This window comes from Phlebotomus argentipes, unplaced genomic scaffold, assembly GCF_947086385.1.
Source record: "Phlebotomus argentipes unplaced genomic scaffold, Phlebotomus argentipes genome assembly contig_32, whole genome shotgun sequence".
NCBI classification, from domain to species: Eukaryota; Metazoa; Arthropoda; class Insecta; order Diptera; family Psychodidae; genus Phlebotomus; species Phlebotomus argentipes.
Genome location: NW_026776187.1, coordinates 631,691 through 653,802, shown reverse-complemented (window position 1 = coordinate 653,802; position 22,112 = coordinate 631,691). Strand labels below are relative to the sequence as shown.

The 22,112-nt window shown below is 39.7% G+C and overlaps 1 protein-coding gene across 11 annotated transcripts in view; it reads left to right on the top strand.

Moving 5' to 3' along the window:
• Positions 1 to 22,112, top strand: part of LOC132264349 (uncharacterized) — a 54,682-nt gene that overhangs the window by 4,127 nt on the left and 28,443 nt on the right. For 7 of the 11 annotated variants that reach the window (XM_059764512.1, XM_059764511.1, XM_059764510.1 and 4 more), the window contains one exon: positions 15,326 to 15,496. In XM_059764512.1, coding sequence (XP_059620495.1) covers positions 15,397 to 15,496 — 100 coding nt within the window. In that variant the 5' untranslated portion in view covers positions 15,326 to 15,396. Of the gene's footprint in view, positions 1 to 11,922; positions 12,440 to 12,466; positions 12,557 to 15,325; positions 15,497 to 22,112 lie in introns of those variants that run through there. The other 4 variants (XM_059764517.1, XM_059764515.1, XM_059764520.1 and 1 more) reach the window with 3 other exon arrangements.

Below are 22,112 nucleotides of genomic sequence, written 5' to 3'. Positions count from 1 at the left end.
TATGAAGCTGTTTATACACATATTTGCTTTGATACTGAAAAGCTATTAAAGCTATTACGCGCGGAACAAATAGCTTGTGGGGAATTCTATGAAATTAATCGTAAATATTACCATAATTACGTATTGATTGTCTGTGCAATTATGACACTGGCTGTACCTGCGATTTCTTCCACGCTCGAGGGAGGAGATATGAATATTCCCAAACTTTTAGCTCAATTAAGGAAAAACTTGTGAAACGAGCAGGTTTTCGGAATACTATGTCCAAAGAGGGAAGCGAATTAGTGAGGAAAAAGTTGAACTTCACAAGGGGAAAAAAAAGTACAATTTCAGTCCAGGATATCTCTTCTATCCTTGAAATTTCATCAGACAAGATTTACCAAGGAATCCAAAACATGATATACATTTTTTTTTCTTTTTGGAAATGTACGGGAAAGCAGAAATTGAGTTTTCCGTGTGGTGGCAGTTTATGGAAATACGCCCATATGAGGAGTGAAAGTGGAGGATGGTTTATGAATGATTAAGCGCGGATACGACAATTTGTGACAAAACATCGTCATCAGTTCAATGAACATCCTTCCCGCAGATGATTTTCTCAGTACAGCTCGACGCATATGTGACTCTCGGAGGGAAGTAATAAAGTTTCCTCTTCTGCAAAGTACTTTTGCTCCTCTGTCACGAGGGTTCGATGTCAAGGCGCCCATGGCGCTTGCCAGCGTGTCTCTTTGCACCGGAAATCGTATAACTTTGACATATTTCCATCTGAGTTGAGAATTGTAAATCAGGCGTTGAAAAATATATTAGGCTTCTGCGATGCTAAAGTTGTGCACATATAACTCTCAAGGTGTTTTGACATTGATTTACATTATTTACCATATTTTCTGTGGCTTCGCTGCCCTTTTAAACTTGCATCGCACAGAATGAGAGAGCTGAGATCTCTGCTGTGTTAAGACAGAAGTGGTAGATTTGTAATTACATATAAATAACGAACATGATGTCCTCAAGACACCTTGCAGTCTCTCGGTTCTCCCGAATAAAATATTAATGGAATTTTATTTAAGCACTCGCCTCGGGTTCTGCCACACTTCCACTGTGACGAGTGTCTTATCCACGAGAGCTTCTGTAAATGATCTCGTGGAAATTGGTGTTTAGAGACAGTTTAACCGAGCCAGGTGCCACTGGTGCACTCTTGGTCACTCGCTCAGAGTCATTGAGAGCTTTCACGGTGACTGAAAATCGTTTTTGCGCACATCGCACATCATTTAGTCTTCTCTCTAGCGATGAATCTCGCGTGCAGTATATGAATATGTGCACAGTCACTTCCTTGAGACGGATCAACTTTCACCTCTCGTGGGGAATTTTTTGGCAAAATCACTCACAACACATGCGAATAGCTGCTTCATGAGTAGTTGATGGGCTTCTCCTCAAATTGTCCCCATTTTTCACACGTAAAGGGGTTTCACATTATTGACAGGTTTTTGTACAACTGTCTAGTGGCACTCATTGAAGCTCATGACATACTTGCACATGACATTTTGCCAAACTTCACCCGCTCGAATTTGATAAATATTCAGGAACTATTCGCATTGCAAAGTGTTTTACTCATATCACAAAATCACAAGTTCTGCGGACCTCGACATTGTAAAACATTTTATGTACGCTTAGAGTGATTCAGATGAGAATTTGAGTGCACATCACGTTGCTTAAAATTGAAATATTCGATATCAATTCTAGAAATTCTATTCGAATTCATCACAGACTTGCAAAACATACAGAATGAAGAAGTAAATTTGTCATTTTGGGTTACATTTCTATCGAAAAAACCCGACCATTCATGTTCCCCTCAATATAGCTTAATAGTTTCTAAATTGATTACATCACAATAGAAACGTGTGGTTCCATCAAATTACAATTCATAGATAAGTTGAAGACAATTTGATGACCTTCCCAAACATTAATCGTATCGACAATCAATCGGATTGAGGATATGCAGGATAATTCAATACTTCCGTTGGGGAAGGACAACAGGCACAATACATTTCCGGGGCACGTAATAAAATAAAGTCATAAAATATTTCCCCAAAAAAGGACACGAATTTGTGGCTTTCCTCTCTTGGTGTGCGTTTTACAGCTTTGATGTGACTGTAGAACCTCCAGGATAAACCGTAAAGTTAAGGCCTTATGTTTGCTCAAGAATAATTAAAATGTTGTAAAAGAAATCACCGAAGGAATCCCTCTTCAACTATACAGGTAACATGAGAAATGAACGTTTTATGTATATCAAAAAAAAAAAAAAAGCTGGGAAATGAGAAATCCTCTCTGAGGATATTAACTGAAAAGTCTTCTCCTGTGCTGACGAAATTGCTGTTTATTTCACGATAAATTCCACTCGTTTTATGAAATTTGCACATCGAAACACAGTGACATTCACTGCTCTTCGCAAGCAGTAAATAAATACCGAGAGAGAGAGAGAGAGAGATGCTGGGAAATTTTGCCGAGAAGCCAACAGATGCGTTTCCTCAGCATTTTCAAATCATATAAACTTTGTTTGCTGTTTTTTTTCTCCTCATCCTGACCGGCGCGCGGTGTGTAAAAATGGCGAGAGGCCGAAGAAAAGTTTTCTTGTTAGAAACTTAATAGTTCTTTTTCACCACTGGTGAGAATTTGTGTACGTTGGAGACTTGTCATCGATACGGTGATAAACTGGGGCTCCTTTCTTTCAAGTCCACACCCACAATTTGTTGTCCATTCTCTCGCGAATGGAAGATGATCATAGAGTGATTGTGTTGGGGTTTATTTATAGCGTTGGAGTACATATTTTGCATTTATTTATATCTTTACTTTGAATATTTTCGGGTTCCTCTGGCTTAATGCCACAATCGATTCACCAAGAGTTATACACATTCGCGTCACCTTCCTTCTCAAGAATGTCCCCAAGGGTGGCGGGATCGCCTTAGAGCTCCACTCGCGGCATCCCGGGCGTGCTCAAGAGACCTGCCAGCGAGATCGCGTGGCGGAGCAAGGGAGATTCCAGTGAGAGATAATTAGCTCAAGTGACTGAATGATGAGACGAACTTCTCCCACCGCGTCCGTCTCAGAAGATTCATTGACATTGTCACAACAAAAGAATGGAAAGAAGTGTGGTTTAAGGTTTATTTAGTGGCACCCAAAGCACCACTCCACCGCAGTCACTCTCATTTTCAATTACAATCTCTTCATCCCCCCCGGGATTTGCCGCTGGATGGAAACTTTTCTGCTCACGACACTCCCTCGCCATGTGGATGCTCTAATAGACCACCGACGCTCGCACTCTCCTTGGTGACATCGTGTAAGATACGAATGGATGAGCATATTTTTATGAGCATGATTTTATGGCACTATTCACACTAACAAATTGCCGGCTAGCTTCCAACTTGTTCACATAACGACCTAGAGAATTATTATGATCGCACTCACTTCACTTAACATTGTTTTCGCATCATCGTCTATTATAGATAATATTGGATAGGTAATTGTGGTGTGGATATCGGCCCTTTTCGGAAACGATGAGATGAATGCATAAAAGCGAAACTTTGAGGGTGAGATACAACACATCACAAACAATACACCCTTTGTTTCAAGATTCTGAAGACAGACTTTATCACATATTTAGATTCACTATCTTTTAAGAAGTGTCTCTGTCAGCTTTCCTATGAAAGATAAATGAGGCACTGTTTCGCAGCTTATGTTATCGATATTATTTCCTGCCCTCAATTTCTGATAAAAAAAAAACCCTTATCAGAAGAGAGGAAAGAAACACAAAAGAACGTATGTATATACATAGTTCATAACAATTTGTTAAAATGCTCAGCAACAATCTGAAAGGTAAAAAATACATAGAAATCCAGCTCAGAGGAATTTCTTAACGATTTGCGTTTCCAAACCGATTTCAATTGCTCTTCCACCCATTTAAGGTTTTTGAGACAAAGAGGTGGTGTCTAGACGAAATTTTTGAGTGTTCAGCGATGAATTCGTGCTGGAATTTTTCTTGCTGACACCTCAAGAAGTTTTCCTCGAGTAAACTTTGTGGGTTGAAGCGCATAGAAGGGGGAGAAAAAAGTAAGATTGTTAAATGAAGCATGAATAAGAAACGTGCGCGGGTGATTGAGAGTCTTTAAATAGTTTTCAGCATCATTTCTCAACCTTTCGACCTCCACTTCGTTGAAAAGGTTTCCACTCGCAACTTGTGAAAATCCAATAAAGAATGTGTGAAAATTATCCCACGGGTGTCGAAAGACATTTCAGCGGAAATGTCCAGAAGATTGTAAAAGTCCAATAACTTTCGGTCATCGATTTTGTTGTCTGCTAAACGTGAAAAGTGTGACACTGTAATTCTTAAATCACACACAAAGCTTTTGATTGTGCCATTTCAGCCGAGCGATATATAATTTTTATACAACACAAGAGAGGGAGGGAAACTTGAGAAATAATACTATGAAGAATTTTGACTTGTTCGTGCAGATGAAGTTTTTTTCTCACGATGCCAAGAGGTCGAATGTGGGAAGCTTTATTTCTTTTTCACTGCAAATGAAAGCAGTTTATGGTTCAGGTTCACTGTTTTGCGGAGGTAGAATGTCTAGGAAATATTCAATTTTTTTTTTTACCTTTTTCCTCCCCCTTTTAGTAAACTGGCTATTTAATTTCCACCACACTTTAAAATGTGACGCAAACTGTATTACGATATTTTCATTCACTCCATTAGTGACTGTAACAAAAAAATGTGCATTGACGTCAAAATCAATAAGGATTATTGAAAAATTCATTTGATATGAAACTAAATAAAAAGGTTTTGATATTTTCACTGCAACGCTTTTTCACTGGATTATTAGTGAGGGCTACATTTTTTTTAGGGCAATCTCTGCTCTGCTGTGGGCGTTGAAGTCTCAAGTTTCACTCATAATTAAATCCATCATAGAGTTCAAGTTATGTATAATTAAACTTTGCTACGAGTTCACGAGAAGTCGTACGGTAACTTACTCACATTTCCATTAGTTAAATTTGCGCTGAGTGTGGGAAAGACCTTCATCGTTACTCATCATGCTGAAAATATTCCCACGAAATTGGGAAAATTTTTTTGATCAATTTCAGGGGGTGTCAAAAGAGCGGGAGAAGCGCAACTTTTTTTCTCCCCGCCATGGGACGAACGAACAGATAATTGCTTCTATCGCGTTATCGCTGCCTCCTTGACGACAATTTATTCTTCTAAATTGAAGTTCATAAATCCTGTAAATCCGCTATAATTGCTTAAAATTCTGTACAGCTCTTTTTTGCTGGCAAATCTTCGTGGTAACTAATCCGATTAGTGGAATTGTGGCAAATGTAAAATGTCTCTCATTCATACGAATACAATTCTAGATGTCTTTCGTGTCTTTCTTCGAGATTATGACGGGATTTTTTCTTCTACTCTCTTCACTCGAGCATTCAAGAGTGAAAATTGCAGGAAAATTAATTAAAATTAAACATACCGAAATATCATGGGAAAAAATCTCGAAATAATCACAAAATGTCGACGCTAATGGAAAAATTTATTCATAGAGATTACTTTTGCTCTTACATTGTGAATTGAATCAATTAGACAGATTCTTTGGTTCGCCAAGGAATTTGCCTCTTATTGGGACTTCTTTGAATTGAGAAAACGAAGAAAGAAAAACATTTGAAATTCCATTTGACCTTCTTCGATTGCAATTTCTTTAGAAATAAAATTACGTAACAGATGCCAAAATGTCATTCAAACGTGTTCTGCTTACTTTTTCGTGTATTCAGCAAATAAATTTTGATTTATTTCATGAGAAACATAACATTTTGCATTGTCAATATGTTGCAACTGAAATCTGTGGACATTATTCTGGAGTGCTTCTGATTTTTCACGAATGATTAGTCAGGTTAAATGTTTCAATCCGCCAAATGAGACAAGTTTGAAGTGAATCCCTAATGAAATGTGTCAGTTAGATGAATTCTGCGCATCCACATTCGACCCTTGATCACGTAAATGGCAATTTGAGAAGGGCTTTCGAGAGTGATGTTCTCTATATCACCGAATTTCCGTGTGTAATTGAAGATAATGCCAGAGGTTTGGACATTGCACACTTGACATACAATTGGGACAGGGGAATTTCCTGTGTCAATTGATTTATGAGCGTGTCGAGTTGACTGGAATTGTTATTAGTGACAAATCATGATGTGACTACAAAAGTTGCATCCAACAATGATGCATGCACTTTGAATGCTCTGTTTCCCCTCGCGATGATGACGAAACAATTTCCTGAATATTTCTAAAAGATGTGCTGGAAACATCAAGTCAAAATGTTATAGATATTTTTTTGTGTACACAAAAATTCGATTTCCTTTGAAACGACATTCGCCCTGAATGGGAAGTTTCATGACATATTTTCCATACTTTCCACCCACTGGATCAACTTGGGCGTTTCGTTTCAGTGCCAGATAAAAGGCGAACTATTTTATTATTGGAGACATTCCAATTTAGTTCAATTTCTCGGGTTTCTTAGACAATTTTTCCAGTCCTCTCTCAATCCTGCACAAAGTGATTTCCACCTCTTTCTCACCGGCGGCTTCTCATGTGAAAGTACCTTTTGTGAATATTTCGACAAATGCTCGGCCCATAAAAGTCTCCCCATATCGGTGGGATCCTGACATTTCGGCCATAGATATTCAGAGTGGTTGAACTCTGAGGGCTGGCTGGGACTCTCAATGGGACACACAATCACTCGAGGCGAATTCACATATGGAGAGACAAGTAGATTGTGTGCCAGAGACAAGTGGGTGGAAGAGGAAAGGATGGCGCTGGTCTCCAGATGGAGTCAGATATTATCCGAGGGGTTTGTCATGTAGTCTATAAAATGTTTCGTTGACATGATTTACATGTATATTATTTCTCTACTCAAGAGAAGGATTCTCTTGCATGCAATTCTCTACTCAAATTGCTCAACCCCTTCTCTGCAATGCCGAAGGAATCCACTTGTTGGGTGAGCTCTGTATGCTTGAGGATAATTTGGTGCCTTTGGATTTTTTTTTCTTGCATAAAATATGTCAACGAATACATAATTATGCAGTGAAAGGGGATCCAAAATGTTCCCCACGTGAGAGAGCCGAATCCATGGCCTGAATATTTCATCTCTTGCGTCTGTGGCAAACGACTCACGAGTTCTCCTCGGGGGAAATCCCTCCCTTAACCCTCTCTTTCACCTGAATTATCGATATAACACGCTTTTGCTTTTTCTCACAAATGTCCCAGAGACGCTCTGAGCGTCCCTCGAGTGCGTGCCACGCACAGAATTGTTTATAGACATTCGTTATATTTTATTCATCGGCAATATTTGAATTCAAGGTGGGCAATACCTAAATATTTCTTTCAAAAGATCAATTACAATTTTACGGCGCACTCCCCTGAGATGGTCTATAAACAAAAATCACCCAAATAACACTTTACTGACTCTCCTTCGAGGCAGTCAATTAAATTTTCCCATAGCGAGCAATGTTGCGCGCTGAGTGAGATGGAATTCTGAAAGAATGTTTGATAGATTCGCTTTTTATTAATGACTCACAGCTTGAGCAACATGATTTTCCAATGTGTGTTTCAAGGATATTGGCATCGGCAGAAAAAAATTCACTTGCCATGTGGATTTTTCCTCACATCGTTCTCACCTTCAATCATCTGTTGGCACATTTTCTACAAATATATTTTTTCTGCTGACTTGAGGAGGTAAACTCGCGAAAAAAAGCGTGAAACTTTTACACACTCGAACACTTGAATGGTGAATCTGTAATAAATAGAGGAAAATCTGGTTTTTCTCTGAATAAAGCTTCCAGAATAATACTGATGACAGTCCGAACTAAGCTAATTAAACACCCAGGCAAATAACGTTTGTATAATTCTTGACACAATGGAGTAAAATATATTTCGCATAAAACAATTATCAGGATTAGTCAGTTCCGATGTTTTATGCAATTATCCTGTAATTGTTCTGCATCACTCAATGCAATCATTTATTCAACTTATCATTTTCCAATCGTATTATTCCGCTATTTTGACGTGCGATCAATTGTCCAGAATATCGACATCACTTTACCATTTTCAATTAGACTTGTTTAGACTGTAGTAATAAAGTGCAGCTGACAATACGGCGAGGGTGAAAATGAGGTCAAAGAGCTCGTGTGACAACATTTGCAGCATGTTTGGCAAATTATCGCAATGGTAATATTGTGAATTTTTCCAACCACACAGTGGCATGTTATTGGTGCAGTGTTGTTTCGGTGAAATTCATTTATTAAATGGAGTCTCACTTAAATTGATAACGCAATACGTCCAATACACGCAATGGGAAAAATAATGTTGCTCGGTGAACTCATCCTTCCTCGTGGGACAACACCCAATTTCAAAGCCAGCCCCAACATTGTGGCAGTAATTCGATTCCTTTTGGCCTGGATGGAGAGGAATGTTACTTTCTGCATAAGCTGTCGTGTGGTGGTTAAAGTTTCTTTTTTCCGTGCCTCACCCGCCCAAAAGCAAACTCGAGAAAGAGTGTAATCAATTCTAATGATTTTCCCTGATGGTTTCCATTAGAGACGCCAGCAATAAAAGACGAAGAGACGAATTTCTTGCTCAATATCATCACATTCGATTGCCTACAATCATTTTTGTGGCACACAACAGAGCTTCTGTCATATTTGCCATGAAAATAAATTGGAGTATCTTGCTCGGCCCGAAAGTCGATTTGAGTTACACTTTTAATACACCTCCAGATGAGAGGGAGAACATAAAATAAATTCAACATTGTAGGCGATTATATTGGGACTTGTTCTGGTGTCTTCCGCACACGTGAAATCCACCTGACCAGAGATTGACTAATGGTCTTTTCACAGTCTGGAACTTCCCTGACAACGCCCAATCACCCTTAATAAAATCGATTGTCTCAATAAATCTCCCACCTGATAAGTCGCCCTTTCGATAAACTCCATATTATACTCAAGAGGCGAGTAAACATTTTCAAGGAAATCATTATCCTGAAATTGTTATCATTAAAATCGACGTGCGTTTTCGCTGCCGCCGTGTCTAAAATTTACCTCTCTGGAGCAAAGTGATTGCATGAGCATTGGCATTTGTACGGAAAACACATAAATTCCATTAATTACTCCATCAGTTCTGTGTTAATTGTTGCTTTCGCGTCTCATAACAAATTTCCGCCTCTTTTCCAACTCCTAAATGGCATTTGTAACGAGAATCTTCTGACAAGCCAGGCTTTTAACAATTCACAACTCCGACTTTCTGTTGATTTTGAAAGACTGACTGGATTTTGAATTGTTAAACAGCATGAATCTCTGCCTTCAACTTCTTCTTGAAACGTCTATAATAGCCATCAGCAAAATTAGCTGACAATATCAATTATATATAGCCCGAACCAGCATTTATAAATCATCCCATTTAGTTGCCACTAAAGAAAGTGGAACAATTAGCTAATTAATCTTTGACCTGGTTGACGGAAATAGCATTTGAAATATTCAAAGTTCGCCAAACTTATGCCGACAGTGCAGTTGTCAATTAGTTAGGCAGGGATTTTTCTGGAATGAGATCTAAAAGTAATCGGAATTTATCTCAATTTTGACAAAAATTTCCTCTCTCTCTTATGCTTTCTTACATGTGAATCCACCTTTAAATATATATCAAGCAAGACAAATATAATTGTATTGAAAACATGTGATTTCGGAGAGTTGCTCGTTATCTGCAACGTGCGCGTTTATCTCTCATTACATGACGAAATTGCAAGGGATGTAATGAAAACATTGAAGCAGAAGCACACGAAAGCTGCCTGATCGGCAAAGTCTTATCTCAGGGATTGAAATTTGCTCGAAAAGACGCAAAAATGAAAATGCAACATATAATCCATTAAACATCCATTTATATTACTTACTTCGATACACAGAAGATGTGTTCTGGATTTTAGATTAAGTGCAGTCAATATTTTTGACAAAGGATAAATAATTTATCAAAGTGCTGCTCAAAGATTTTCGTTAGAACGGATGCGTATCCTTTTCTGCTGGGCTTACATGTGTGAGATAACTAATGGATTTTCCTAATCGAGATTAAGTGTGATAGATTTTGCAGAAGGGAATTGCAGGGTGAATTTTACGAGCATTCAGTGAAAGGGAATTTGAGCTCCCCATTTATTTGCATTTATATACACACACACATATGTATGAATATCGAGCCTCTGAATGCCATGAAAATGTAGTAAAACCACAAAAGACTATTGGCCATAAATTATCCCATTGATTGGTACTGCAACAAATTCTGCACAAGATATTACAGCTCATTCATTAATAGCCTATCTAATTACCTCCTTTATACCCTTCAAAGAGCTCATATAAAAACAGCGAAAGAGTAAATGAATAAAATTTGATTGGGAAACTTTTATGCGGGGTAATTTTATACTTCCTCACTCTGTTCAATGTCGACTTGCACTCTGTGACAGAGAATCTGGAACTGAATCTCGTGCACGCAGATAAAATTAATTTATGGCGAGAGTAATTGGGTTGAAAGGCAATTGAGATGGAGTGTAAAAACTTTAGAGAGGCTTCGCGCAGTGTGAGATTTGCGATGATAATTCTGATTTGCCACATCTTGATTTCGAAGTCATTTGCGAAATATTGAGTATTACGAATTGGAATATGACTGACATTTGCCTGATGGCAGAAAGTCCCTCCTTTTGCGGTGCCAATAAAACTCTTTACACGTATGAGCACAAGCGTAAACTTTATTATTAAATTCTCCATTTCTCTTCTAATGGCTTTGTTATGTTTGACATTATAAATATCTCCTCACCATGTCTGCTCTTCTTGCTTTCATTATCCTTTACCCGCAATTATTTCACAGTGCCACGATGGCTTTTGCCCTGGGTGGCGAAAGAGGGTGGGAATTTTTCGGTTTTTCCCCTCACACTTTCCATACCTACAATAATTACGTATTCAAATATTCTAATTAAATTCATTTTTTATCCCCGTATCTGGAGCGAGAGAATGAATGCGACGGGATTTGTTATTAGAGTTTCCCCGACCGGAAAAAACACTCTTAATTAGAAGGAAGCTTAACAGCCGGAGAAGGCGCGGTTAACACTATTACACGGAGCGGATGTTCAGTCCCTCCATCGGTTTATTTGTCTGCAATTTTCATAACAATCAGGTTTTAGAAATACTCTCTCCATAAGTGTCGAGAGGAAAAATTATAATCCAATTTGAGTCGTTTACTCTGACTGTTTCGCGTTCTGTTATTGATCCAGAACATCTAGAACACAGTGAGAATTGTGGAAACGAAACGTCTAGAGTCGAAAGATACTCAAATGTGCTCTCAAATGCCACTCAACACCTTAAACGAAGTTTTCTGACTTATGATTTATTTTCTCCTTATTTCTATTTTCAGACTCTTCTTATTTATTTCCATCAATCTTTCTTTTTAATGTATTACTCTGTGTGATTTGCCCAATTTGGTGGAGTGCCGAAATCTGCCCGGGGTCGCGTCGTATGACCTGTGGTGGTGTGTAATTAGAGTCGCGGGTTGGGGTTGCGCGTCCGTGACCTGTGCGCGCAGCGTGAAGTTGTGATACCGTTGGCCCCACCCTTCGCCGACCGCGGGACCTTAGACGAGAGGTGAGTGGGTGGATGAGGGAGGCGAGAGAGGGTCCGGTGGATGTGAGCCAAGGACCGATCGCCATGCATCGCGGGGGCCAGGAATGTACGTGATATTCCCAGCGGATGAACTACTGTGTATGACATACGGTGCTGCTGTGCCGAGATTCAAGCCACGACCCACTCTGGACAACCTGCGCGAGCCTCTCGTCTTGTCCCCCACCAGATCCCGCCCCCCCACCCCCGCCCTCGATGACCCGCTCGACCAGCCCGCCGACCCCACGGACCCCGCCCTCGACCTGTCCGGCGACGAGCCCCCCCTAGACGACCCCTTCTTCGGCCGCGACCCCAGCGAGTTCTTCGAGACCGCCGTGCACTACCCCGTCCTCCCGCCGCCCGCCGCCAAGCCCAAGAAGCACCGCCCGCGCCTGCACCTGCACCTGGGCCGGCTCGGCCGCCACGCCGCAGTCGACCACGTAGAGCCGACGCGCCTGCGCGAGGACCTCAACATTCACGTCTCCAATCCCACCTTCACGCGCGAGAACCTCAGCAAGCGCAACTATGACGCCTTCTTCGAGTCCGGCGAGCCCGTGTACTCGATAGAGAAGCGGGCGCCGCCCCTGCACGAGCCCGAGCCCCCGTCGCCCTCCGTCGAGGAGCCGCAGCGCCACTCCCTCGGCATCTTCCACCAGCGCTCCCGCGGCCCGGCGCGCGCCCGCAGCGCCGACCCCGAGGGCGCCCTCGAGGCGTCCCAGAAAGGTGACAGGTGCCCTCTCGAAGTTTCACCATCTGAGTGACTAATCCCCAGTGCCGGTTTGCCGTTCGACTGATCCAGTCGCTTCCTAGAGTGATCATAACACGTCCGCCCCACGAAACCCTGCGTGTGAGTTTTGATTGTTTCGTGCTGTTCCTCCACTAACACTCGTGCCACTCCAAGAAGCCTAACCAGCCTCAGCTTGCCTCACGACCGTTGAGTGTCCCTCTGTGTGTGATTTCCCCTTTAGATGCCCAGCAGAATATCCATGAGAAAATGGGTTATATCTTCTCAAATTACTAAACCCTTCGATGTAACATTTAGAATGACTGGTAATCATAAGGTATTTCTGCTAAAATTTATTTTTAACCCAGTAATAGATGTGATTCTCAGAAATTCTTTCCTTCCATTGACATTTTATAGGCGATGGGAGGAAGTTATACCCGAGCTTATTGACATTTTCATAAACTCCCAGAAGTACAGCAGAATTCTATCGATACCTATAGTATTGCTTGCTGGGTGAAATTACTTTGAAATGTTTGTTAGTTCACAATACAAGTCCCGAGTCAATAGAATGAAAATACACAGGATATTTTTGCGACGTAAAAAAAAGCTCCGATCATGTTGTCTGTCACTTGGTATGGACAAATATATGCACAGCGTGATGCTTCTCTTTGTACAACAAAGATAACCATTATTTGACGAAAAAAATATGAATTTGGAGAGTGAAAACGTCATTCTAATTGCTTGGATGAGATCGGTAGATTTCCAGGTCATGATTGATTGATTATTTTAGTAGGCGATTATTGCGTAATTCACACTAAAATACAAGGAAAATGCGACTCAAGCCCAGGAAATCCTATTAGCTGGGTTAACAACATCACGGCAAGTGCTGCGAATGCCATTTGTCGCTTAGCAGATTACTATGAATGTATCGCAGCGTCGATTCTAATCGATTCCCTTCTTTCCTAAACCACTTCGTGATGTTTCTCAATCATTCCATTTAACTCAATTTAGCGGGGCAACAAAGAAGATATGGCGTTTAGAGTTCCTCAAAAGGCACCATAACTGAGTTTGAGTAACTTCTGCAAAAGTCACTTAAATGTACATTTTTCACTTTTCATGTTCCAACACTTTGGCTCAACGGGGACGGAGGAAAACTTTGCAATTCAATGGGGTTGTTGTTTTTTCAATGACAAAGAATGGCGGGGGAGGAAAAACTCTGCATATTTTCCTTTATGACGAACAGCTTGTGGGAAAAATGGATGCTTGAAGGGCCACAGAAATGATAACTTACTCGCAGATGGTTTTTTTTTTGCTTGAGAAAGTTTTCCTTGTGTTTATACAAATGCTGTTTTATCCTTAAGAAATATGTATATTCCTCGCCTAATCTGGTGACATCGACCTTTTGTAAATAAATATATAATGGTTGATAGAGAAAAAGGTCTCTCTAAAATGCCCGATATCCTTGGCGCCTGTGTAATGTTGCTTTTTTCTCACTCTCTCACAGAAAATATATTCAATGCAAAATGTATGCGTGAATTATTCTCGTGAATAATATATGCGTACGCAAATTTACTTTATATTCTGGCCCGTAATTGTATATATGGGTGGGTGAAAATTTGTTTTGATACTTTTCCCAGTAAAATTACATTGTGTGTGTATATTTTTCCCCATTATACAGTCGAAAAAGTGCGGGATTTAAAATTACACGCCACGTTGACTCTTAATTGGGATGCTCAAAGTGCACGGCGACATGCAAATCGTTAATTCCAATTTTTCCCAATGCACCGCTGAGGTTCACCATGTGATTACCTACACTCTCTGGGCTTTGATGGAATATTTATGAATTTTTTATTACCTGTAATATTCACAGCTTAGAGCTACGATATTCTTTGAGTGCACGTTACGAAGTCTCGCCGCGTCGTCAATTGCTTTGGAACTCATTAAAAATAAAGGAGATTGGGTATTTCTTCAGTAAACAGATAATTTTTGTGGGCGGTTTTGAGGGCGAAGAATACTTTACAGTTTTTCACGCTCCTCCTTTTGTGGGCGATTCAAGTGGGGAAATAGATAGCAGCCAGTCTGGGTAATTTCCTGAACGTGATAAAGTGTGAAAATTCAACATTTTGTGAAATATACTCCTCGAGGCGGTGGATTTTATCGTTTGAAAGGAGATCTGGAGGCGAGTGTCAGAGGACGAGGCCGGAATTGAGAGGCAATGAAGAAGAGAAAATCACCACTTTGTGAATAATATCTTTCGGACGGTCGATGGCCCTCTTGTACTAATGCCGGCCCGTGCTTGAAAAGCTTATTCATGTGTGCGACATCAGTTGGGACAAATGTGGAATTGTTTTCCTCGCGACTTGTCTCCTCACGTTGACACATCTTCGCAACGATGAGTTGCTTTATATCTCAGGGCAACGCACACTATCCAAATGGGTGCAGGCACATGTCTGTTTCTCTGGGTGTCATAAAATGTTTCCGCTCAGAGGACTCTCTCTCTCTGCAAGGACTCACGGATTCACTCGTGAAGAGAGCTTTCGAAGGGAGCAATGTGAATGCTGCAAGCATCCATCGTCTGTGATAAAGAAATCCCATGAGAAAATAAACACATTTGCCTCTGCAACGTGACTTCATTCAATTACAGGAGCATCACCAGTGGAGAAGTATACCTTTTATCCAGCAGCTTTATAGTCTATCATTTTGGGACACGGGCAAATATTGTTCCCTGTTTGAAGTTTTTCTTTCCCTTTTTCTTAACACTGACTTGGTTTATATGATCTGTGCACTAACCGAATGGAATGAGCCTCGCTCGTGTGATTAACATTGAGATTAAATTAATGAGTAACTGAGGTCAGGAGAGAATTGACATGAAGCTGAATGCTCCTCTTGCAGACTCCTCAAGGGCCAATCGCAGTCTCTTCGGGTGGCGTGGGACTCGCTCCGGATCTCAGGGGCCCCCCGCGATGGCCGCCTCGTCGGGAATTCTGCGAGACTCCTGCCATCCCAGCCTCAACGAAGCTCTTAAGTCTCACAACAGCGTCACCTTTAAACTCGTTAAGACCGGTAAGTTCGTGCCATTCTTAGTAGCTTTCAAGTCAATGGATGAAAATTGTTTGGTTACAATTTCACAAAGTTCATGACAAAAACATCGACAAAGCAATTCGTTTAGTGAAATTGCAGAGTTATGATTGCGTTAACTTATCGCCTCAAATCTGCAAAGTTTGCAGAGCGTGCCACCTTTTATCTCTCGCACTCTCTGCCTTGTGGCTCAACCTCGGTTACAGCCACTGTTGTTCCTGGTGGATGGCATCAATTTAGAGTGGCGCCGGGTTGTTCTGTTTAATTATTATTATCAATCGGGAGCTACATAGTCATGGTGTGGGCGAAATGTAATAAAAGCATGGAGATTAAAATGCCAGAAGTTATTTTTCCGGGCGCACGCCTTCAGAGACAATCTCATTTCTCCGTCTCACACTGCGAAATCTGCGGGTGGCGAAGCAATTTAGTCGCTTCATAAATTGACACAATAAAATTTCACCTGTTCTATCATTAAACACTCACCGGGTATTTGTCTCTTGAAAGCTTTTCGCCCCTCACACCACATGTGGCGATAAAAGTTTGACGAGAGAGACTTCCATGGCAGTGATTGTGAGCTCAGGGGAAGAAAGCCATTAGAGTGTAATAATTCAATTTGCTTTAATTGTTGTTAATTTCACGTCATGCCAAATTATGCCGTGTCTCATGGAATTTAACTATACTACTCCATGTCTCAAGTATGACTGTCGCCCGCAGTTTATTTGCTCTAATTAAGGGAAGTCTGAGATTGAAAGCTCAGGATTTAAACGATGCGCTTGAGGAAAATGTCTTCCACATTCTCCGTATATTTTTTTTTCTATTGAGAAATTGATAATTACTGACGGACTTACAAAAAGCTTTGATCCTACTATATTTATCACATTGTCATATTAATTTCTGACACTATCCAATTATACCTTAACAAACATTCCACCCGGGAATTTAATCAATACAGAATTTCATGCACTTACTGCTTTTGACGCCTGTCGAGCTTATTAAACAGGTGGTAAAATTGAACTTTCTGACCTTTATATTCACACTGAATGCATATACTGGAGAATTTTCAATGTTTCAATGCACAGTAGACATAGATATTATTATCTCCTTCGCACGAGGCAAGAGATTAAAACACTGAAACAGTTGGAGAGCAATATTACCCAATGACGCACATGTCACAAGCATTATTGGGTGTTCAATAAGAGCTTCCTTGACGTCATCAATGTGCCACACGAGCTTTGCTGCAGTCATTTTTTTTAATCCTCTATTCCCCCAACCGATTTCCCATCATATGCCTTTTAATCCCCTTTTTAGGCAATCACTGTGAGTCTTAATACCTTATTTCTCCATATACCTCACCGCGGGACGATATAATAATGTTTTTGCAGCGACCGAGCCTCGATCTACATACAGCCGAAATAGTCAGAGTAACAGATTGTGCACTAAGAGGATTAGATGGTGGGAAATGAGGGATGTTTGGTTTGAAAATATTTTGCCATCCATACAATAATGCTGTCTTTTCGCTATTCGCAAAATGCTGTGCGGTTAATTTTCCTTGACAGCATTGCATAGTCAAGATATTTCGTTGAATTATGTGAATATAGAAAGTTTTAATGACCACTATTCGTGGTTTATTCATAGGTCATGACCTTTGGGGTGAAATTGATAAGCTCATTTGCACTTTACCTTCATCAAGAGACCATTAACTGAACTCCGAAATCCGTCTTTAAGCGCATAATTGAAGGCACTCTTCGAAGAATATCCAATTAATCTGATTTCTGTTTGGTTTTTTTCCCCGGATCTTGTGTTTTCCGAGGCAGACAATCCTTGAAAAGCTCTCTGTTTTCCTCGGTATTCGCCATGATTCGCTTGAAGAGGCGTGAATACACAATTTGATGGTCTCCGAGATTACGTGGGGTGAAAATTTTCTCATGCTTCAACACACAAAATGTGAATGAAGACTTTGGATTTCATGTGCGCCAAAACAAGCACAACTGTTTGGCAGTTTAATTGGAATTGGTTCATATTGGCATTGGAAATTGTAACGAGATCGATTCGAGACATTTTGCCACGTCTATAGAATGATAAAGCAAATGGAATCATTCGCAATTTCTCATTCACTCCAACCTTCTTCACTGTTATATTATTGTGATAAAGATAAGCTCTAATGGATCATAATGATTTCTCTTCATACAAATTGATTGACCTTTGAATTCACTGAATCCATTCTGTTCTCCTTCGCACAGCTTCTTTTGCCATTGCATTCACTACGAAAGGCTCATGACTGGCCTGAATTTGAAGAGCTTGCGAATTAATTATTCTAATGACTTCGAACTCGAACCTTTTTCTCTATTCACTCCATCGTAGCTTAATTAATAAAATGCTCCCAAGACGCAGTTTACGTTTCAAGTACAATTTCGAGACATGGCTCAGGTCAAGAGCACAAGTCTGCATAAACCTAATTGATTTTAATTTCTTCACTTGTCACCCTATTTTTAGCTCCTTTTTTGCCGATAGACTCTAAAATGAAAGTTTTATGAGTGTGTCTCGAGCATTCATTTGTACATTGGCCGCGCACATCATAAACGTTCGAAGCACAATGATCTTGGCTCTTGATTCACCTCATAATAAGGTGATTTTCACACACATATATTAATAGGATTAAACATTCTATCGACAACTTCATAGTGATCTTGAACGTCGGTCGGCAATCTATTTTCGTATTTTTCACTCACTTTCTCATCTGTATTGCTTCACTGTGTGCCGAAATATTTAACAGACAAATGTTTTTTTTTTCGGCTGAAGAGACTAAAGTTTACTTCCTAGGGAAGCTGATGATTATATTCAGAGACACAATTGTAATAACAGTTGTTCGCCTCCGAAGTGCGACGTACTGAAGCATTTTCTGTAGACCTTCTTCTTCAGCTTTTTTTCCTCCTTTCTGCAAATTTTCTCGTTATCCCATGGCTTTAAGGTCGAAGGCAATTTGAACCGCATATAAGCTTTTCAATTATCCTCTCAGACAAACTCCACGAAAATTGGCAGTGAATTATTCATTATGTAAAGATCGCTTTGGATATTTCTTTCTATACTCCTCAAAATTGTAATGCGCTTCGGTGGTATTTTTTTCATCCCATTTACTTTCTCACATCTTGTGATTTAAACTCAATTCTCAAAGTGAATCCGCCAGCTTAACTAGCAAAAGTTTCCCACTATATGATATCGTCGAACAAGTCATCCACACTTAGGGCGGGAAAATGAGAGCATTCTGCAAGATGTGACTCTTCATTCTTCTCCACATTCGCACAAGCAAAGTTTGTGGATGAAAAACACTTTTATAAGTTGTATATCTTTGAGAATTCACAGCTTTTGGCTTTCTTCGGGGATTGTGAGAGACTTTTTCAACACGATAAAGGAGCAGAAACACGCTTTAATAGCACATGGTTTAGGAATTTTGACCTCACAATGATATTTTTTGATTATCTTTTTATCTCTTCGTCTTTTCCGTTTTTTTTTTTATTCATACTGAGAAATTGCGAATCACGTGCCTCTACAAGCCAACGTCAGACAAACCTACGAAGAGTCACGAGTTTCAGGAAGTCTCTGTGTGAAAAACAATGCACAGAGAAAAGAAGAAAATTGTGTTTGAAGAATATGGAGGAAAATATATGAGTCGAACGTGAAGTTTTCAAACACACGAAAACTATCATTAATTTATGTGTAAAGGCTTGTACTTCACTTTGACGTGCTCAATTTTATTCAGCAATAAAATCAATCTTTATATCCTGCCCTGGAAAGTAAAGCACATTGAAATGTACATTGAGAATATGAGGATGGAATGATAAATAAATTTGCAGTTTAGCAAAGCCCGAATGCATATCTCTACATTTTATTTCCACAGCATTGCTCTCATGGGAAAAGAATTGTGAATACGTGAACACAGGATCGCTAAGAGAAACTTGTTGCATCGCAGTTCTATGTGCGCCTTTGCATTGTGCCATGGAATAGAGTTGAATAAGAAACACATCTTAGTAGTATTTCTCCACATGCCGACTTTATTTTCCCAATGCAAAATCATAATATATTCTCCATGATATAATCCTAAATTGTGAAACTCTTTCCTTTATTCTCATCTGAGTGTGGGCTCTGGAGAGAAGAAAGAGAGAGAATAGGAAATGTTTTGTGCAAATGTAACGAAGATGGTGAAAAATTATCTCATTTGTCCCAATTTATTGATGAGCACTCTTCCTCTTGAATTTCAAAATGCTTTTTATCTCATGGATATATGGATAAAATACCACTCTTCTGATGGCTCCTTTTACTCCCAGAAACACTTCCACCGAAGAGGGAAACCTTCCTTGTGAATTTAAAGTAACATTCAGTCACACTCACAAAATATTCCAACTTTCAGCCTATGTTATATACTCCATTGCCTATACATAGCATGATTTCTGGTACTTTGAAGGGGTTTTTTTTCGCAGTATGAGCTTTTCCTTCTTGAGCCTCAATTTCATTGTCCATTGGCATTTTGAGGTTGTGTGCAAAGTTCTGGACACTGAATGGCCTCTAATTCTGGCCGGTAATTTTCCACACTGAGTGCAGAGCTTTCGGAGCGACCGATGTTGGTTATGCTATTGCTGATGAGATATATGACGTGACAACATTTTTAACACTGCCCCATAAGTAATGCCATATATTTTTGAGTATGCTTTAGGGTGCGGCTTTCGCTGTATTCCATCTTTCACACCCTGCAAACAGGCTTTTTTCGCTTGACATACGATGGGGTGTATTTTAGATATGTGTGCTTAACATCATGAATTTGATTTTATTAAATACCTCGAAGGGCGTCTGTATATTTTGCCACACTGCTGAAATATGTAAAGAAAAGGGATGCTCAGACATCCCTCTCGTCACAAACTGCCTGCGTATTCAATCCAGCCATTTTGACTTTTATTTATTGCTACTGAGGCCAATATGTTATGCAAATGAAAACGTAAAGTGATGTCTCAGTGTGGAAAATTGTGTGGCAAATAGTAATTATGATGGGTGGAAGATTAAATATGACAGAGAATCACGTGCTGGTGAACACGTCTATTTTCGCTTTCCAAAATTTATGAATTTGCACTGCGAAGCACGACTGTATATTAATAACACTATACATGTATGGATACACTCTATAAGAATTGTATACCGAAACTGTGCCATTGTAGTGGTTGGTAAACAAAATTTAGGATTAGCAGTTTCATTGAGGAAACACTGTTTATTTTCTGTATCAACATTGTGCAATTCGAATTGATATTAACATAATTGTGTAGATAAATAATTCTCTTCAAAATTCATACTACATTTTCAATGAACTCACAGATTATTCTGTCATTGAATACTATATATATATATATATAAATCAGGGGGAAAAAAGCAAATTCAAAGGTGGATTTTCACCTAAGACAAGACTTACAATTTCATTTCCCTATCAAAAACTGAGTATCTCTCACCATGTCCCATAAAGCTCTGTTAAGCTCTCTGTATTCACGTGAAAATACGTCAGGAGTTCGAAGGAGGATTTTCCGTGGGAAATGTTGGATTGCCAAAAATAATTTCTCTCGACAAAACAATCTGAAATGTCTCTCAATGTCACTTAGGTCGCTATTTTGATCTTCGGAATCCTTTTTACGTGAAACCACCCGTAAAAATGTAGACACTGATTGTTTAAGGGGTGAGTTTTGTGTGTGCTTTTCTGAACACATATCCAAATGGAAATTTCCCAACTGGGATGAGAATTATTTTGAGAATTTTATAAACTCAACATTGGGAATTGTGTCACAGTTATAAAGTCCATAAAGCAATTTTCTAGAATGGATTTTATGGTTAGCTTTCATTTCTAGACAAACATATTTGCATATTTTGCATCACACGTGAAACTGACGTTAAAATTCAGGTGACAGATTAAATTTACTTGCAATATTCTTTGTGTGAAGGGTGCTTTTAAAATTCTTGTTTTATGTGTGCTTGAAAACAGCGAGAAAAGTCGTTTGCACTGTCTCAAGCGCTTTATTCTCCTTCATTCATGGCTTAGAATGACGTGAAAGCTCACGCGTTGGGTGAGGGCATAAAAAATGTGAAAAAAAAGTTCCCCTATAAAGCATTTACATGGAAATAATGTCAAGGTAAATGGAAGTAAATAATGATATTGTATAATATTTCAATTAGCGACGACATAATGCTTCACAATGGAAATTATGCATATCTTTAGTTGAAAGAACAATAGTCACTTGGGCGGTTGTGGGAGTGAATGGCTGAGGAAACATTATACTTAGCGAATACTTTGCGTTCTGCACTCATACCCGGGGCGAAATCTTGGCTTGTGGAAGTATATTGAATTACTACATCCATTTCATGTATAGTGGAGAAGTGTCGAGGGTTGGGTTTATTTGAGCTATATGACTTTCAGGGCTTTTTGAGAGCTGGAGTTCCCGAATAAATTGCTCTCGCTCTCTTTCCACGCTGCGAAGAAAGCACCGGCGATGTCTAGTGACTTGTAAATTTATCGATTTCCCACAATTGAATTCCGCTGTTCGGCACAGAAATTGGTCACTCACGAAGGGCG